Source organism: Oreochromis niloticus, linkage group LG20 (assembly GCF_001858045.2).
Source record: "Oreochromis niloticus isolate F11D_XX linkage group LG20, O_niloticus_UMD_NMBU, whole genome shotgun sequence".
NCBI classification, from domain to species: Eukaryota; Metazoa; Chordata; class Actinopteri; order Cichliformes; family Cichlidae; genus Oreochromis; species Oreochromis niloticus.
This window is the reverse complement of record NC_031984.2, coordinates 32,906,726-32,924,810: the sequence shown is the minus strand read 5'-3', so window position 1 is coordinate 32,924,810 and position 18,085 is coordinate 32,906,726. Positions and strand designations below refer to the sequence as shown.

Here is an 18,085-nt window from a genome sequence, read left to right as displayed (position 1 = left end):
AGTAATCATTAAACTCTAGCTCTCTATCCCATAGTGTGCCATTTCCCCACCAATGTCTCTTTGCTCTCCTCTGTCCCCAGCCGTGGCAGATTCCTTTCCCTCTCTGAGCCTGGTTCTGCTGGAATTTCCTTCCTGTTAAATAGGAGCTTTTCCTTCCTACTGTCACCAAGTGCTTGTATATTTGGCATCTTCTGATTATTGGGGTTTCTTCTTAATATTATTGTTACCCTAAAACACCAGTGTGACATGTTGTGAATTGGTGCAATATAATTAAAACTGAACTTAATGGTGCAAGTTGATTTTTAAGATATATTTTGTAATTATGTGAAAGCATAGTATATTACACTGAAGAATACACAAAACGCACAAACTAAAATTATCTTTATTCAGCTGTGAATAAAAAATTATCCAAGCTCAAATTATGAAAAATACTTATCAAGGCCCCACACGCTTAGCCTGGTCGCTGATTTGACAAACTGGTTCAAAGCTAAGCTTCCAGAGGGAAGTAAACAGGTTGCTGGTTTTTCAGGAAAAAAGTGTGCATGACTTTATTGATAAAAAAAAGACATCATGAAAAACATTTGGCTTCAAAATCACTGTGTTTACCAACTTAACAGACATCCTCACATGTATGCACATCTAAATTCCCTTAAACATCAACAAAATTACAACTTTCAGTGCAGGCGTTCACATATAGATTTTGGTCCTGGTAAACTGAGAAGTAATGTCTCCTCTTCCCCTCCCTCGAACTGGTATATACAGCAGGCTCAGTTACTGTGATCTCCTTGTTATGGAGGGCAGAGAGGAAGGAAAGGAAAGAGCAGCAGAGCGTCACTGCTGAGTGTGCATTCACTCTTTTACAGTTTGTTGAAGGCAGTACCTAAAGGAAATGTTAGGGAAGTGGCGTGTTTTCCTCAGGAAAGGAAAACTGGCTTCAATATGGGGAACTAAAACAGGCTGATGCACAAACATTAGAGGGAACAAAGGCATTAGAACACTTGATGCTTGCTGTCTAATAACTTTTTTCTGACTGAATGTAAAAATGGGGAGGGGGTTCTGCTTATAACTTTATGCCATGTTCAGCTGCCAACCCTCTCCCTGTCGGCTGAAACCCTGAACATTCTGTTGATTATCCCATAGATGCAGAGCCTAAAAACTGGTATTTCAGACGGTCCTTACAGTATACATTTATGCCTCCTCATTGTATGTAGGTTCCACTGTGTACCACAAACAGCTCAGAGTGAACGTGTGGCTGACTGATGAACACTGTTAAAAACATCTGCTAATATAACAGTTTTTTTTACTCCCTAAAAAACTGTATTTGCATCATAATAGTGTTTATTTAAATAGTGTTTCCTGATAGCAGCACTCTCCATGTTTTAACACACATAAACCATTCTGAAAGTATGCTTAACTTAAAATCTTACTTGACACATTGTGAACCATTGTGTGACATTTAAACACTCTCTCGCCTCCTCATGACATGTAATCAGAATTAGTGTTCAGAGTACGAACACCTGACACTCAGAGCTCTTCTTTGGCATTTGATTTCCCCGGCTTGTCCATACCAAAGAAGGAGGAGGGAAGGCTGCGGACGTCCCGCTCTCTCTTCACAAAGGCAGAGAAGGAGGAAACGCAGTTGCCAATGAAGTGGTCAGACTGGCCTAAGATGTACAAGTCCATTTGGGCAAAGTCTGGCTGAAGACTCACCACTTTCACCTGCAGAGGTCACAGTGAAAACCACAAATTACACAGGTCGTCTTCAGGTCTTGCTCCAGATCTTCTGGTCTTAAAGCAAGGAAAGCTTTTGTATGCGAAACGTAGCCTCAGCAGCCACACCAACCCCGAATTCACATTTCAAGATGGCGGCATGCACGTAATCAGCTGTCAGATACTGAAGCTGGGATCTGACTATCTGACTTCTGAGATAAATGGAGTATGGAATTAGCTCCTCCCTTTAAACCAACATTTTATAACTGGCTGCCCCTCATAAACGACATGTGGGTGAAACTTCTGGGCTCACAGCCAGCCAGATTATTTTTAGTGACTCTGTAAAGCGTTTGAAAGGTTCTTAAGTTCTCACAAACCTCCCAGCCCCTCAAGTTAGCATTAAGGACAAAGATGCCAAAACAAGCTTATGACAGACTAATGAATTCTTCAAACAAGAACCCACCTTGCCTTTGAAGAGCTTTTCAATGTCCTGACTGTGGGATTCAGAGTCTGTGGCGATGTAGACAGAGCGGGCGTTGGTCTTCTTTACCCACAGCTTGACAGCCCTACGGATCTCATTTAGGTCAGGGAGACACATGGTCATAGTGAGGGGCAGGGCTTTTTGACGGTTATAGCCGACGCACTGAGGGGAGGCCATGAAATGAGGTCCTGCATCGCCATTCTTCAGCAGTTTGCAGGCATTTTGCTAGAACAGGAGGCAAAGATTAAGAAGTTAGAATGTAAACTGTACAGACTATAAAGTTTGACTGTTCCCTCACAACACATGGATACAATGAGCCAAATGGGGAAAAAAATAAATACAAATATTTCATTTATTGACCTAATTTATGTCCTTATTTCATTTCCAGAGTTTCTTTTATGTCTCTCTTCCACAGCATGTCTTTCATCCTGTTTTCCTTCTCTCACCCCAACCAATCACAGCAGATGGCCCCGCCCCTCCCTGAGCCTGGTTCTGCCAGAGGTTTCTTCCTGTTAAAAGGGAGTTTTTCCTTCCCACTGTCGCCAAAGTGCTTGCTCATAGGGGGTCATATGATTGTTGGGTTTTTCTCTGTACCTATGAAGCGCCTTGAGGCGACTTTTGTTGTGATTTGGCGCTATATAAATAAAATTAAATTGAATTGAACTTGCTTCTCCTCTGCTGTCAGTAGATTTTAGTCAGTCATCACTGAGCCTCTATGATTTACTGCTATGAACAAACCCAGATTGGGGCTGAAACAGATAACCGTTCACACTGACATTCATACCTATGGCCAAATTAGCTCTCTCATCAAAAACAGACTGTGCAGAGACACTTGGACCATCACAGGTATGTCTGTGATACAGCACATGAATTCAGCCAGAAGCCCATCCAACCTTCTGTTTGCAAGTGCTAGCCAATTAAGAGATCTGTGGCTCTGAAGGAAAAGGAGCTAAAACAACTCACTTTTTAAGACTGAGGGGCTGCACATAAGAATAAAACCCTCTGTGCTTGTCAAGCTTATCTCACCCAGTCAATGCCAATCCTCAGGTGGATGCCAACGTATGGCCTGGTCAGCAAGGTGGCAATGTGCTCTTCGCCCTCCTTCACCATCTTGTCTGACCAAACCATATAGCGCTGCAGGCCCACATGCTCTTCTATCACTGGAAACTGAGCTGGAGCCCCAGGCATGGCCAGGACAGGGTGCTCAGAGGGAGGAAACCTAACCCAACAGCATGAAACAGTAGTCAGGAAGAGGAATAGTGAATGAAGTGGGATTTTTTTAATGTTTTATGTCACCTTTAATAATTCTGTGTATACCTGCACCAACATGTACTCACTTCTTCATCCACTGAGGTTGGTGATAGGCACTGAAGGAAATCCCACCAAATAAGACAGACTTGTCAAAGTCCACACCGGCATAGTCCCAGAATGGCCCAAATGGGTTCCCATCCTGAAAATAAATCAGAATCATCTGGCCATATTAGAGTGTTCAAACAGGAGCTTCTGATCATTATACATTATATATACTGCTGTGGACTGTCCGTGGACCGCCAGAGGGCAGCATTTCACCCGTGGCGAATTACATTAAGCCAGATAAGGGCTGTATCCCAATTCAGGGTCTGCAGCCTTAAAGGCTGCATTTTAAGGCTGATTACATCACAGCGACGCGACGAAGGCTGTCCCAATTCAAAGGCTGCTTGAAATGCGGCCCTCAAATGCGTCCTTCATTTCCCTGAATTTTAAGGTTGTGGAGGTGTAGACTTCGTGGCCCAACATATCCCAGAATGCATAGCGCGGCGGTGGGTATGGATAATTTTGCCGAAAAAAAAAAAACGGCGGAAGAGTAAACTTTTAAAAGTAAGTACTGAATATTATGTCACTTATTTATGTGCAAATGTTTAATAACGAAGAACATTAAAACATTACTGTTGGCCACATGTCGGCAAAGTTATGTGACATTAGCGATGAATCTTTTATGAACCTCAGTATTTGACACAGAGTTCATTCACTGCTGTAATAACTAATAATGATTGAAATAATAACTTTAATATTGTCCATATTATATTTACATTACCAAAGTGAGATGATTTTAGTCTCGTGAACAACATTAGCTAATTGTTATTTACTAGCTAATCTTAAAATGACTGTTCAGTACAGAAATGAAGCCCAATAATCATGATTTCACAGTCCTGTGGTCTCAGCCTCAGATACTTATCAAATCAAAGCTCATGTAGAAACAAACAAACAAATGAACAAAACATTTTTCTCCTTCATCTCTGTCAAATAATGCTGTATGAAACGTTTCCAGCTGTTAGCATCATGGTTGCTGGGCAACCTGGGCAGCGTGACGGAGGCTAGACTGTCCCATTTCACAAGCCTCGCACTTCCGGCCTTAGCGGTCTTTGAGTACGCGGCCCTTGTGGACCATTAAGGCTGCGTACTTTAAGGCTGCAGACCCTGAATTGGGATACAGCCAAGGTTTCTTTAAGATTGTAATTCACCTTCATGGGGCAGGACTTCTTGTCCTTACTCCGATGGGCCGCCGTCTCAAAGCAGTAGGCATTCCTCTGCCCTGAAGGCCAGTATTTGGGGGCTAGCTTCTCCATGAAGTCCTCCAAGCTGACCACACGGTGGTAGGCAGACAAGGCCTCCAGCATGAAGAACTCGCTGTAGGGAACATGGACCTGAACAGAATACAAAAGAGTGGAATAAAACAACACAGCCACTTTCAGACTTGGTGTGTAATAGCTTTAACAAAGTCACATTTGTGTTAGACAAATATGATCTAGCTATGTATGTACATTTTTGACAAGTACCTGATACAAACGTTTATGGCTGCAGTGCATGTGCGAACAATAGCTTTTTGTCATTTGTTCCAATATACAGCGTGTGACCAATACCTCTGATACTTCCCAAAGGGATACTAAAAGTACACCGCACAGTACACTTAACAACTGCTTTGCTATCACCTTGCTGCCTGGACTTACATTGGTGTAGGGGTGTGTGTGATGGCGGTACACTATCCAGGGAGGGACTGCCAGGGTTCGGTTCAACATCTTTGCAAAGGCCAGAGATCCTAGGAAGTGGTCAGCCTGGTTTCCAAAGCGACCTGAATAACATGCATATGGATAAGGTTGCACTCATCTATCAGTGTAAACTATGTGCTCCTTCACATGGCACAAGTGGCAACAAGTTAACGAGGCATGAAAACATAACTACATTGCAATGGACGGCCAAAAGCTATGAAATCTATGAAAATGTCTGTAAGCCGCTGTTATGAGTACATATACACACACATTTATATTCTTAATATCTGTTCTAAATTTACTAAATCTTATTGCTGGTAAGCAACAGCAGGTCACTGCATCGCTGTCTCGTAAGTGCATTAATGGAAGGGAAGAATGTAGCAGAAAACTAATTTTAGAACAGATCATGCTTTAATCAGCTGACAAATCTTACGGAGATGCCAACTTGTGTTTTTTGCGTACAGCTCTTCTGTTGATTTTTTGCAATGTCCTTGATTTAAGTAAGTATTTCTTACTTCATCAGTAGTAGGAATGATTAGTATTTCTTACTTCATTAGCTCTAAGAGCTGAAAGCGCCCCTCCTGTCTGAGCATACAAAGTCATATTTTTAGCTGCTCAAATGTTCTCCAAGCTCAGCATTTATTTTTATAAGGTCCTCTCTACTCAGCTTCGTTCTAGAAGCGCTACCTCCGAAATAACAAGCAGCTCCTGGGACAGCTCCTGGCTTTGTGAACTCCTACATGGGCATGAAAAACTTTTGAACTCGCTAGCTGTGTTACTCCGGCAGAATGAGCGCATGTAGCTACAAAGAATGATTTACCCATGCACGGGCAGTACAAAACGTAGCCATTCGCATTCCACTGCAGCTCTTCGGCAAAGGTTCGACAAGTTTGGAGTAGAAGTGACAAGAATAAACATTTTAGTGAAAGACCGTCAATGTTCTGTTGTTTAACCGCCATTGTGCTTCATGTCATATCCCACAATTCCTTTGGTTTCTTTTAAGAGTTCAACTCAAACTTTGCTGCCACCTACTGCACTGGTGCTAAAGTGCACTCCCGGTAAAATCAATGGTCTTTATCACTTATCCGGTGTGCGAACGAAGTGGGTGTATATTTACAATACTTTATTATCCAGTTCCTACGGAGAAAACGTGTTTTCACAACAGAGGGATTAAAGGTTGTTATTTAAGTAGAAAAGAAATACAAGATCATAAAATATCAGATAGCTATTCCTCGCAGTTTGACATCTATTAGGGATTTGAAACAGTGAAACTTTCTGTCAGATTAAAGATGTTTAACTACATATTTAATCCCATTTAGTATAAGGAAAGGGATTTCAACAGTACATCTCAGTTTTTCTGCATGATACAGAAATGCTGCTGTAGAAATGCTGCCCAGATGTAATTCACAATAATTAACAGAAAATTTATTTTTTTCATTGTAAAAAATACAAATTTCTGTGAAAAAACAGGAACTCGTCTGTGTTTTAATTATTATTGTTTATCTATTACTTAATTACTTTGGAAATGGGGGGTGATGTGAAAATACAATACAAGTTAAAAATCTATGCCCTCCTTAACATTTTCCAAAGAAATTCAGTGGGCTGGATTGGAGTCTTTGCCGAGCTGATTCTGGCCCCCCAATCCTTATGTTTGGCACCCGCAACTCTTACTTACTAAATAAGCAACAGTAGAACCCATTTAAACATAAGCAATAGAGCCAGTTTTGTACATTACTGCACCTAACTATTAATCACATTGGTGATTGTCTTCACGTTCATTTTTTAAAGATCAACTGAGGGCCCAAAGCAGCACATTAACAAAGCAGTCCAAACTTCAAAATGATTCACAATTGGTTCAAAAAGTAAAATGACTAAAATCTGAAATAAATAGAAGATCCTTTCAGTTGCACAACGGTTTGCCACAGCAGTTAGCTCTGCACATTTGATTTGGTAGTTTTATTATTTATTCAACTGTTTTATCTAAAATTTGGAATAACTAAGATGTTGCAGTGAATATGAACAAAATTGTTTGTCCTTTTTTGAAAAGGATGAAGACAAAAATGGTTGGCATACTTGTTGGTGGTAGACAGCATGGTCTGAGTATTTGAGAAACTGCTGATCTGCTGGGATTTTTACGACAATCACCTCAGAGAATGGCGTGAAAAACAGAAAATATCCAGTGAGCGGCAGTTCTCTGGGTTAAAAATGCCTTCTACTCTGACCCATAATGGCCAGACTGCCTTGAGCTGGTAGGAAGGCAGTAGTAGCTGAAATAACCATTTTCTTCAATCAAGGCATGAAGAAGATCATCTCTGAACACACCTTGAAGCAGATGGGCTACAGTGGCAGAAGATCACACTTAGTGCCACTCCTTTCAGCGAAGTAGTGGAAACTGAAGAGCCAAAACTTAAAAAACCCAACTGTGTTCGTACAGGACTCTTTTGCTTAAAGCTAGCGGCTAACTGAGATTTTGAGGGAATACAGGAAATAACATTGCAGTAACATTCTGAACCTTCTTATATGCAGAAAATGCAAATACAAAATGATGCTTGAATAATGCATGATTTATTTTCATCAGGGTGATGTGTGGCCCATTTCAATCTAGACTGAGACATCAGCCATATTCACAAAATGAATATCTGAGAAGACGTATCACTTTTTTAACCACGTGTTAAACAAAAAGTGTTAATTTACTTTTTGCAATTGTCCATGAGAAAAACAATTGTGTAGTACTTCTAGCTCCTACTGTTAGTCACAACTGATGCACCTGGAAGCATTTATTTACACAACTGTAAATTGCTCTGCTCCAAATCATTGTTGTGGTAGAGGGCTTCATAAATATTGCCTTATTCTCCACAGGTTTGTTCTTCAAAAAATAAATGAATTTTTGAGTGTGCCAAACAAAACCAGGTATATATGTTTTGAACACACTGCACAAGTGTGTTCAATCTCCATTCTATTCAAGGCCAACCGATATTGTCTGTCATGGTTGCACAAAGATATCCATTCTTGTACAAGTCTATAAGAACACAGCTTTTTGACTTCACCTCTGTAAACACTGACAAGTTTATGGTCTCAGTGACTCGTTTTGGATCATATTGAATAAAAAGTTAAATCTATCTTATAAATGTTTGTCATATTATGTTCATCGGCTAAGGATGTATGACTTTAAAAATGATGGATGATGTCATGGTAGCTTCCCTCTATCTTCTATTTGATACCGTTCACCACAGTATTTTATTACAGACATTAGAACACACCATTGTTATTAAAGCAACTGCACTACACTGGTTTGGATTGTTAATGATTGCTAATGATCTGAAGGCAGACGGGACCACAGTGACAAAGAACACCATTGGTAGCACACCAATGAATTAAAATCTTGCAGTGTCTCCAATGTCCCTCTGCTTAAGAATTCACAGGTACAGGCACATTTTAAGTTTGCCAGTGAACATCTAAATGATTTAGAAAAGGCTTGAGAAAAAGTGCCGTGATCAGATTAAGCCAAAATTCAATTTTTTGGCATCAACTTGACCTGCTGTCTTTGAAGAAAAGAAATGCCAAATCCCAAAGAATATCATACTCTCGAGCAAGCATGGAGGTGGAAACATTATGCTTTGGGACTAAAGCTGAATTTTTAAATTCATAATGTGTACAAATTGGTCATTGGGGGATGGGGTGGTGGCTTTTAATAACTAGAATGGCTCTGTTTGTTTAGAACCTCCTATTTTATTCACAGTTCTGTGCCCCATCAAAGTTATACATTTGCGTATTGTAATATTTTTTATGTAAAATGTCTAAAAGTCATAGTCTGGTTTTAACAGACTTTGGATCAAATGTATATAGTCAAAATTCTGTTAGTGCAGTGCTGGCTGAAAACACTGATTATATAGAGAGAACATTATCTTTATATACAGTGTATGGTTGAAGCAAACAGTGGGTGTACAGTAATTATACAGGAATAGCATTCACTATTTGTAGAACTAACCCTTTAAAAATGAACAACGCTGGGTGTCAGTACATATTTTGAGTTTTGAAGAAAATCATGGGTTTAAAACATACAATAAGCGTTTGCTACTTCTCTTCTGATCATTCCTGCAGACTGACAAAGAAGGGGGTCACACAGAGTTCACAGTGTAAGAAAAGAAAAATTGCATTAGACCTTGCTGCTTTGCCTGAGATTTCCAGGTGTAAATCAGATGGAGCCAATCAGTGCTACATCCAGTGATAAAGACTCAGATGGGAGAAGGGGCAGCACTCCCAGAGTGTTGTCATTATATGTTCATCATTAGAGGTTCACATGTGCACTCAACATGCCCAGACCCAGTGTACTGGGTAGGCATGACAACATGTGGCCTGGGTGCGGTCTCAAACTTTTGTTACTTTTATTCAGATGATTCTCTGCCAGCCTGCCTTGTTTGACTGAATCAACTGATAATTGCTTAAATATGTCACAATAAAGAGATTGCTATGCACAGCTAAGCAGCTGAGCGACACGGCTGGAATGATCTGTATATAGTTTGTTTTTTATAATTACTCCAAGGACAACTGAACATGTACATCTACATAAAACAGCTAAAACAGTAGACAGACTATATATTTTTAAATTATAACCAAAGTCCAGAACTTTTTTTGTGAGTTTCTCATGAAAAGGACTCTGAGGTTTTCTTGTCGGGCTTTGAAGGATTCTTAATCCCTTTGCATCCTCCAGGTCAGCCAACCCGTTCTAACGGATTCTCTCTTTGTACTCAATCACTCTCGTTTTTCTTTTCTCTGATGCTCAACAGCTGGCTGCTCTTTCCCTCTTTTCCTGTGTCGTTCTCGATGTCTGCTCCTCCCCCATCCCTCGAACACACACTGTTTCTCATTGTTACAGATGACAGCGAAGATAACAATACAAAGAACCACAACTCACTGCCGGAGTTTGAGAAAAAGACAGAAAGTTGGTGAGACAGCGAGAGAGAGCGTGAGACTTCCTTGAGGTGACAGGATCAAACAACAACAATCAAACAAACAATCAAACTGGCATAAGTGTATCTGACAACAATCAAACAAACACAAAAATGTTCACCTAACTGTTTTTGCATTTTAGTTTTTGTGCAGCTCTTCCTCACTATCCAAGGTTTTATCACTTTCATTTCCTTTTTCGACTCTTCGAGCTGCAGAGGAAGAAGCTTTTAGTTAGTAGTATTCAGCATTAGAACATCTACATATGCATACATGCCACTTATGTTTCCCCATTTGTCTGCTATGTTTTTAACTTCTTTCATATTCTCTGCTGCTGCAGAGTAGGCCTGACACTGTTTGTGGCCTTTCACAAGAGGGAAATAAGGTAGTCAACCTCAAAACAACCCGCCTCCTGTTGACCTTTCTGTGTTGTTCCTGACAACCCAGCTTTCAGTTCAGCTGAAATCTGTATGGTGTGCTGTCATTTTACAGATCTAGCATGCAGAGCGGTCACATGTTAAACAGGTTTTTCAGACAAATTTGTCCACTTAGAAGAAAAGACTGTCAATAATAAAAGCTTTTTTGTTTGTTTATGTGTTTTTAAAAATAATAAAACTCCACGTTGTAACTATGGAGGTGAAGAAAACAAACACACCTCCTCAAAGGCATGGCGTTACACACCAGTTGTCCATGAACTATCTGGGGTATGTTTTTTGTCCTGGTGAATACTCTGTGAACAAACAGAAGAGAAACAGTTCTCCTATTTTCTGTCTTCAGTGAGTTTTAAGATGCAAAAGTTAATGCCTAAACCCAAGAAACAAAGCAATGAATATATGGTAGTTGCAGACAATTAAGAAGGCAGACAACAGAAAAGAATAATGGCTGAAGGTGACCATCTGAGAAAGAGTTTTTCCAACCCATTCCTCTGCGATAAAGATATTAAGCAAAACTGGTAATGAACTTGGAAAACATTTAAAACAACAGATGCACCTTAAAAACTTTACCCTACTCAGCCTGGAACGACTAGGTGCCCTTATTGTAGCTAGACATAGTAAATATATCTTGACACACCTTGACATAGAAGAGAGCCAAGTTAAACTTTGGAGAAGATATAGAGTTCGGCTAAACAGAGGATGTGGAAAAGAGTTTAACTGAACCTACACAGTGGAACTATTATAGAGGAAATGGAAATCCTGCAGGTGATGCTACAAGAGAGCTTAGTATCAGCAAGCTGAGAGAAATTTTACTGTGATGGACTACTCCAACATTGCTCAAGACAAGAAAAATTACTTGGAAAAACCAATGAAATCCATGCTGTAAGAGGACTTGTCTGCTCTGAAAACGGCAAGCCTGACAAGTTCTGGAAACCAAGTATTTTTAAAGTAACTTTATAGTAATTTTGATTATAAAGATTTAACTTTTAATTGTCATTTCAAGTATTAAAGATTGCCCCAAAGCTGTGATTTAAAAATTTTTTTTTTTTAAAACTCAACTTACCTGTATTTTAACCAGATTTTCATATTTGGTTTTACTTTTGACTTTACCTACGATATCATTCTGGTTTTCAAGATTTATTTAAATTTAAAAGTAGTAGATAATGGGTCAAATTTAATAACTGTTTACTGTTAATTTTCTTTAGTTTCCAGCTGCTGTATGTCCGTCTATTGGAAGCAGTTTGCTTTAGTGATATAGACAAAAATTAAAACAAACTTGTTTCACCTTTTACGGTTTTCTTGTATTTAGGGATGTTAAGCTTTGTGTGTGTTTTATCTTATTTTATTTTGGTCTGTTGTTTCCTCTCAGTGATCTGCTGTAGCTACACATAGACTGAATGTAACAAAAGTAACACACAAAGTATCAAAACTGATATCAGGAGTTTTATCTAATTAGTGAAATTTGAAAAAGCCAAACTATCTCTTTAAAGTCTATTCTAAAGTTTGAAGCACTAAAGCTATCAATGGTAAGAAATATTTCCCACTTGAAAGATTTATTTAAATTTAAACTTGGAAATGTCAAAACAAACAAAAATGCAATATCTACCTCTAGAAAATGTTAGTAATACATGCTAATAATAATTTACTGACATGGATAAAAACTGAACGCACAAGAAACTTTACAAACTTTACAAAGGTTTAGACTAGTGATTAGGTTAGATTTGAAAGCAAACTAAAGTAAAATTAAAACACATGAGAAATATCTTGTCAGTTTGATTGAATTTGTTAACACAACAGAAGGCTTTAGTGCATGTTTGAGACATGTGTCTGTACTTAACGTCATAAAGGCTGAAAAATACCACTACTGTCATAACAAGCGCTGACACTGACAGTCATGAAACTAATAACAAATAAGCAAAAATCAACATTTGAAACAATATATTTTAAACCTTTTAAAGTGTAAATGCTAAAATGACCAAAGCCACTCTTGTAATGAAGTGAAGCTGAACTAAAAAACTAAAAAAGTAGTAATAGCAGTTATAGTAGTACAGTAGCATATATATATGTATATTTGAGAGGTTGTATAAAACTACTCAAATTAACAAACTTTATTTTTCTGTTTAAACACAAATATCCCATTTGCCCTAGTGTTTCTGAGTGGCAAACATGAAGACTGTAACATAAGACTTTGGTAGTTCTCACAATAACAAACATTAATGAAAGGTAAGTAGATAATTAAACTAATTAAACTAAGCCATCTATGAACATCTGGATAAAGCTACAAGTGGTTCTAAAACGTTTTAAATGGCTCAGAATGTTTTTTTGTACTGCTTATGTAACTGATACTTACATTACTGTGCTTTTAAAGAGCAAATGTGTAGGCAGGTGCTCTGAATTGCAAACCTTTGAACCTGGATAAGCAGAATGTTCCTTTCACTTCCTGTTTGATTAAGTTATGCACCAAAACTACCTGATTCTCAGTATTGCCAAGAATACTGACAAATGTACAGGGTACCCCAGAAGTGACAATATTTAATTCATACAATAATTATTACATAAATGATAGCTTTAAAATAAAATATAACATTATTTACATTACTTCATTTTTAACAGTGTAGTAAATATAAACACTTTCCCTTGTGAGTTTCTCACAGTGCTTATTTCAACATGTTACTATGTGAAACAGACTTTTATTTATAGGTGCAGTGACTTTGAAGACTGACAGAGCTTGACAGTATCTTGACAGTATCTTTCTACTATTCATTTCTTCTTATTTCATTATTATTGGTTTTATTTATACAGTTATTCATCTTGTCTTTCTTATTTTTTCATTCTCTTTCACAAATGCTTACCTCTGGGCTTACTAAAACTGTGCACACCTACAAACACTCCCTCAAGCACGTTATCAGATATACTTATGCCAGTATTCTGTTCTATAAGTGTTCTGTTTCTGTCCTGTTTTTGCATATAAAGCAAAAAACATAAATCATTTCATGACTGAGTAGTTTCATTAACTATTAATCTAAAACACTTTTTAAAAATATTTTTTGGGGCAGAGTGCCTTAATGATGTAACTGATGACTGTGTAACTGGACAGCTCTGCAGCTCCACCCATCTACCTTATCAACCTCCTGCAGACCTCTGATGTTTGCTCTCTGTGACTTGACACCCCACCTCATTGCAGAGAACTTTTGCTCTGCGCTGCCCAGAAATTATCACACACCAGATGCTCAGTGGTTACATCATACAGATGTATCGTCTCTATCTAGCTTTCAGTCGGAAACCAATGTTGTAACATTGGAGCTCTCATTTCATTGATTTTTAAGCATACTTGTGAGAAGCATACTAAGTCTAAAACATCAGTAAAAAAAAGGCAACTTTTTCCAGTTAACTTCTTCTTTGATATAAATCAAACAAGCTCAATTTAACTACACCCCGAAACCCAAGCTCATTAAAGCATACTACCTAAATAAAGTATGCAATTATAATTAATAAAAATGCTCACCTCAAACAAGACTGGGTGAGAAAATCATGCTCTGCCATGTCTGTGTAGCTGGACGGGACAATGATGTCCTGGTGGTTCCCCGCCATCCCTCCTGAGCTGTTTATCGCCCATCTCCACTAATGTAAACCGCCCATCTGTTTTAAACAAAACACATAAAAACACACATAGTCATTTCCCACTGTGCCAGACCCTGAAAGAAGAGATTGCTGGGTATTCTGGTGGCAAGCAAATCCACTCCAGATGTGAACAAATTGTCCCCCTTACTAATTGCTATTGTGATTGCTGATGCTGATTTTGGATCTCTTTGGTTTGTGTAGATGGGTGTGCGAGTGCTTGCCACAATATGTTAAGTTTAGAGGTGCATGTGTACTTACAGAGGAGCTTGAGCGTGCGTCTATATGAAGCTGACGGTGTTAAAGTAATAGCTGTGAAGTAAAGCGTGCTAAAGGAAGGAGGTAAATCAAGATGACACTGCAAGATCAGTTGGAGAGCAGAACAGTGGTATACCCTGCCATAAACAGAGCCACATGTTTCTTCCCAGAGCCTGATGAAGACTTTATTTAAGGGAGCCCATTGCTTTCTTCTGTCCTGTCATCAGAACTTCTCAAAGGAACCTTCTGGCTTCCTCGTCCCTCACAGTGCATCTAATCAGGACTGATTAGGTGTGTGGTAGCCAGAAACATGCAAGGGAGTGGTGGCTGCTGCTGTGCATGTGAGGGCTTTTCCTGCATGGTCTACAGGGCTGAGAAAAAGACAGAGGAATCAGAGGATGTCATGTTGTGGCATTTCATAGGTTAGTAAAAATTGCTCCACAGATGTAAATAACAGCCCACCACGCAACAGCTGCAATCAACCTGACTGCGGTTGCAGCAACCACACTGTAATCCAAATAAACAAACAAAGGCATAATGAAAGAAATCTCGCTGTTTATGCCGGGAAATTGCCTCACCTCATCCATCTTCAGACCTTCTGTTTCTCTATCATCTATTCTTGTCCAGTTTCTGTTTGCTTTATAGGATCCTCACAGAAGAAGCTGCAGGGGAAAAACAACCCAAACGGTTACATCAGATCCCACCAAAGGCAGTGTGGTCAGCTGAATTTAGTCATACATTAGTCGTACCACAGGTAAAATCTGTAATGTGTAATCTTTGTGAAAGTACAACTGATGGTAGCAAAATATACAGCTGATGTCAAAGAAAGTCCTACAGCCCAGTCTGCAAAAAATTCACAAAGACAGAATGCAGTTAATCTTTTAATCTTGTATATAATGAAAATAAATGTGCAAAGACGACGCAGACTGCTTATGAGAAATATCCCTTTTTATTTTGATGCCAGAAACACATTTCAGAAAAAGTTACAACAGTGGCATGGTGTGTTGCCTCATTTTTGTTTTTGGTTTGTCTTTTTGTTTCAATACAGTGGTGTGCATTGGTCAGTGCTGTCACCTGACAACAAGATGGTTCCTGATTCAAACCCTTGTTGGTGCTCTTATGAGTGCACGTGCTCCCTGTGCCTACATGAGGTTTCCTCCCGTTAGTCTGACACATGCTCGTTAGAGACGTTGCTGATTCGGAATTGGCCGTGAATGTGAAGCTGAGAAAATGCTTATATGTGTGTTCAGTTAAAATGTCCTCTGAAGCGTTTTGCTCAGTAAGACTGCAAATGTACTAAATAAATATAAGTGCATTACTTTATTATGGTTTTTCTGGGGCCTTTTAATGTCACTACACATGGTGAAGTCTACCAGCTGTTCATGTTTTACATCAAGATGTTGTTCCTTAATTGTTAAACTATTTGCTTATGAGATTTTTTTTGTAATGAACCTTTGCTACCTTTAATTTTCAACCTAAAGAAGACACAACTTCTTTAGAACATTCTTTTTCTATCAAATCACATGTTAATAACCTGTTTGAATATCCTACTGGTTATTAAGTAACCTATAGGTTCTTGAAGTGATCTTTAAGCATAAGTTTTCCTGGGTTTTCACCAACTTTTTTAAAATTCTTTTTGCTGGAATTAAATCCAAAATTAACATTTTTTCCTAAATTTTATATATTTAAAGATTCAGTTTGATTTAATGTTTATTTACATTTTTAAACAGATCCATTTTTTAAAAAGAAACCTGCTCCTTAAGTGGTTAAAGTAAAGAAAATAGGGCCCTCTTAAAATGGCACTAATTAGTTTTAAGTCACAGGTGCTTGAACTCCAGCTGAAGTGCCTAATTCCCACAAATATTTATCAGTTTAAGGCAATTTTAATTAACAGCCTGGTTGGAAAATCCTTGAATATTCTGAGAATATTACATAGAGTGTAGTATTTGTAGTTTTGGGGAGATAAAAAATTCTCAAAACTTCCCTACTTCATTGCAAGCGGCCCTTGGCCTTTGTGGGTTTAAGTGGTCCAAAAATGGAAGATTTTCCAAGTTTTTTACATTCAGAACATTAAAACCATTATTATATCCACAGATAATTCCTACAACTGTAGCATCAGGTTAAAGAGAATTCTTCATTAAACAAACTTCCATCTCTTGTCATTGCTTTTGGACAGTTTCAAATTGTTATACTTGGTATTCAGAGATTAATTCATGGAAAGTCCAGGCTTAATTTAAGAATAAAAATGAATAGAAAAAAATGGGTATAAAAATTATTTCCTTCCTTATTTTATTTATAACTTCCTTATTTATTTATTTTTAAATCTGAGTTTTCTATGTTTGTCTGAATATTTTATTAGTATCAGTTGCTTAATTGTTTTAATAATAAATGAATCTTTAAAATAATTATACAAATGTGGTTTTATTGAATATGCGTTTGTTCTATTTATTTTTGTGAGAAATTTTAATTCCTACAGATCTTGTGTTGACAGACCTGCTTTTCTTTGTCTATCAGTTAAATATTTAACCGTTTTCCCCCAAAATAAAAGTCTGCTTGAATACAAAAAACCGACCTGACTTTTTAAAGTAAACTTTGAAAAAACAAAAAACAAAACAAACAAACAGAAAACAAAACAGCTCAACACTATTCGTGTTTAAAGTCTGCCTGTCTTTTTTACATTAAAGAGTCTGCGACGTCAGGTACAGATATCCGGTCCGATCCAGTGGAGTAACATTTAGGTCCGAGACGACAACTTTCAATATAGACTAATTATAAGCAGCTTCTTCTTTAAAAAACGAAAAAAAAAGTGGTTCGGGGAACAAAAAGCCTATCATCATCATCGTCATCATCATTTCCGCAAGCTCTTTCCAGCACACCGCTGCAGTAGGTACGTCTATTGTAGTTGTGCAGCACAGCAGCCCTGAACAACAAACTCTTTCTGCACCGCTCCCCTTTATTGAACAAGCCGAAAGGCTTTTGATGCTTTCATGTTCTGTCGGAAATTATACAAATTAAGACTAATTGCCCATGAAAATCCGAATAACTGGATAAGTGCATTCTGCATGGTGATGTATTTTTTTTATTTTAATTGTTCACTGGCCAGTCAGCACCTAAATGCATCATTTTGAATCATGTGTTTCTTTTTATTAAAAGCAACTTGCACTTCAACATGATGCAAAGGCTTCGGAATACGTTGAATCATTTATGCAATTCAAAAATTACACAAATATGAGTGTCGATCTTTAAAAACAGTATTTTATTTTTTTTGTATGAAAATAGAACATAAGAACTTAAATGCCGCATTATTGAAGACACCCCCCTTCTCATTTCACTCACTCTGTCGCTGTGCACAAACACGTTCACCCTGTGGGCTCGGCGGTGGGAGCGTTGGCAGCCTGTGGAGGGGCTGGGAAGTGAGAGTCGGTTAGGGTGATGAGGAAACGAGTTGATGTGCCCTGGAAGTAATTCTTTCACCCTTCTCCCCTCCCCCTTCCCCAAAGGACACACAAGATGGGAGAGAGAGCAACGGGACCACCATCACCAACCACCGGTAGCCTTCAGCACGTGGGGACCCTGGGTGATCATCCACATTCCAGCTTGTGGGCTGGAAC

General features: G+C 38.5%; 1 protein-coding gene across 2 annotated transcripts; it reads right to left on the bottom strand.

Moving 5' to 3' along the window:
* Positions 1 to 580: 580 nt before the first annotated feature.
* On the bottom strand, positions 581 to 17,944 carry pofut1 (protein O-fucosyltransferase 1). 2 transcript variants are annotated; one of them, XM_005462768.4, is made up of 10 exons: positions 17,811 to 17,944; positions 15,053 to 15,136; positions 14,478 to 14,845; positions 14,104 to 14,237; positions 5,179 to 5,300; positions 4,693 to 4,875; positions 3,529 to 3,641; positions 3,218 to 3,410; positions 2,174 to 2,416; positions 587 to 1,719 (listed from the first exon to the last, which is right to left on the bottom strand). In XM_005462768.4, the coding sequence occupies exons 5-10, from the start codon at positions 5,245 to 5,247 to the stop codon at positions 1,525 to 1,527; spliced, it is 996 nt and encodes a 331-aa protein (XP_005462825.1). In that variant the 5' UTR covers positions 5,248 to 5,300; positions 14,104 to 14,237; positions 14,478 to 14,845; positions 15,053 to 15,136; positions 17,811 to 17,944; the 3' UTR covers positions 587 to 1,524. The 2 variants fall into 2 exon arrangements, with proteins under 2 accessions (XP_003457898.1, XP_005462825.1); XM_003457850.5 differs by lacking the exons at positions 14,104 to 14,237; positions 14,478 to 14,845; positions 15,053 to 15,136; positions 17,811 to 17,944 and adding an exon at positions 6,038 to 6,176 and having other exon boundaries at positions 581 to 1,719.
* Between the last annotated feature and the right edge of the window lie 141 nt (positions 17,945 to 18,085).

What these genes read in the sequence shown, in the direction of transcription:
- pofut1 (XM_003457850.5), bottom strand. Translation starts at nt 6,176, where the DNA reads ATGGCGGTTAAACAACAGAACATTGACGGTCTTTCACTAAAATGTTTA. An exon ending in AGAAGTCCTGCCCCATGAAG is followed by an intron (nt 3,642 to 4,692) that starts GTGAATTACAAT and finishes ATTTATTTTCAG; the next exon opens with GATGGGAACCCATTTGGGCC. An exon ending in AAAAGCTCTTCAAAGGCAAG is followed by an intron (nt 1,720 to 2,173) that starts GTGGGTTCTTGT and finishes TGACCTCTGCAG; the next exon opens with GTGAAAGTGGTGAGTCTTCA.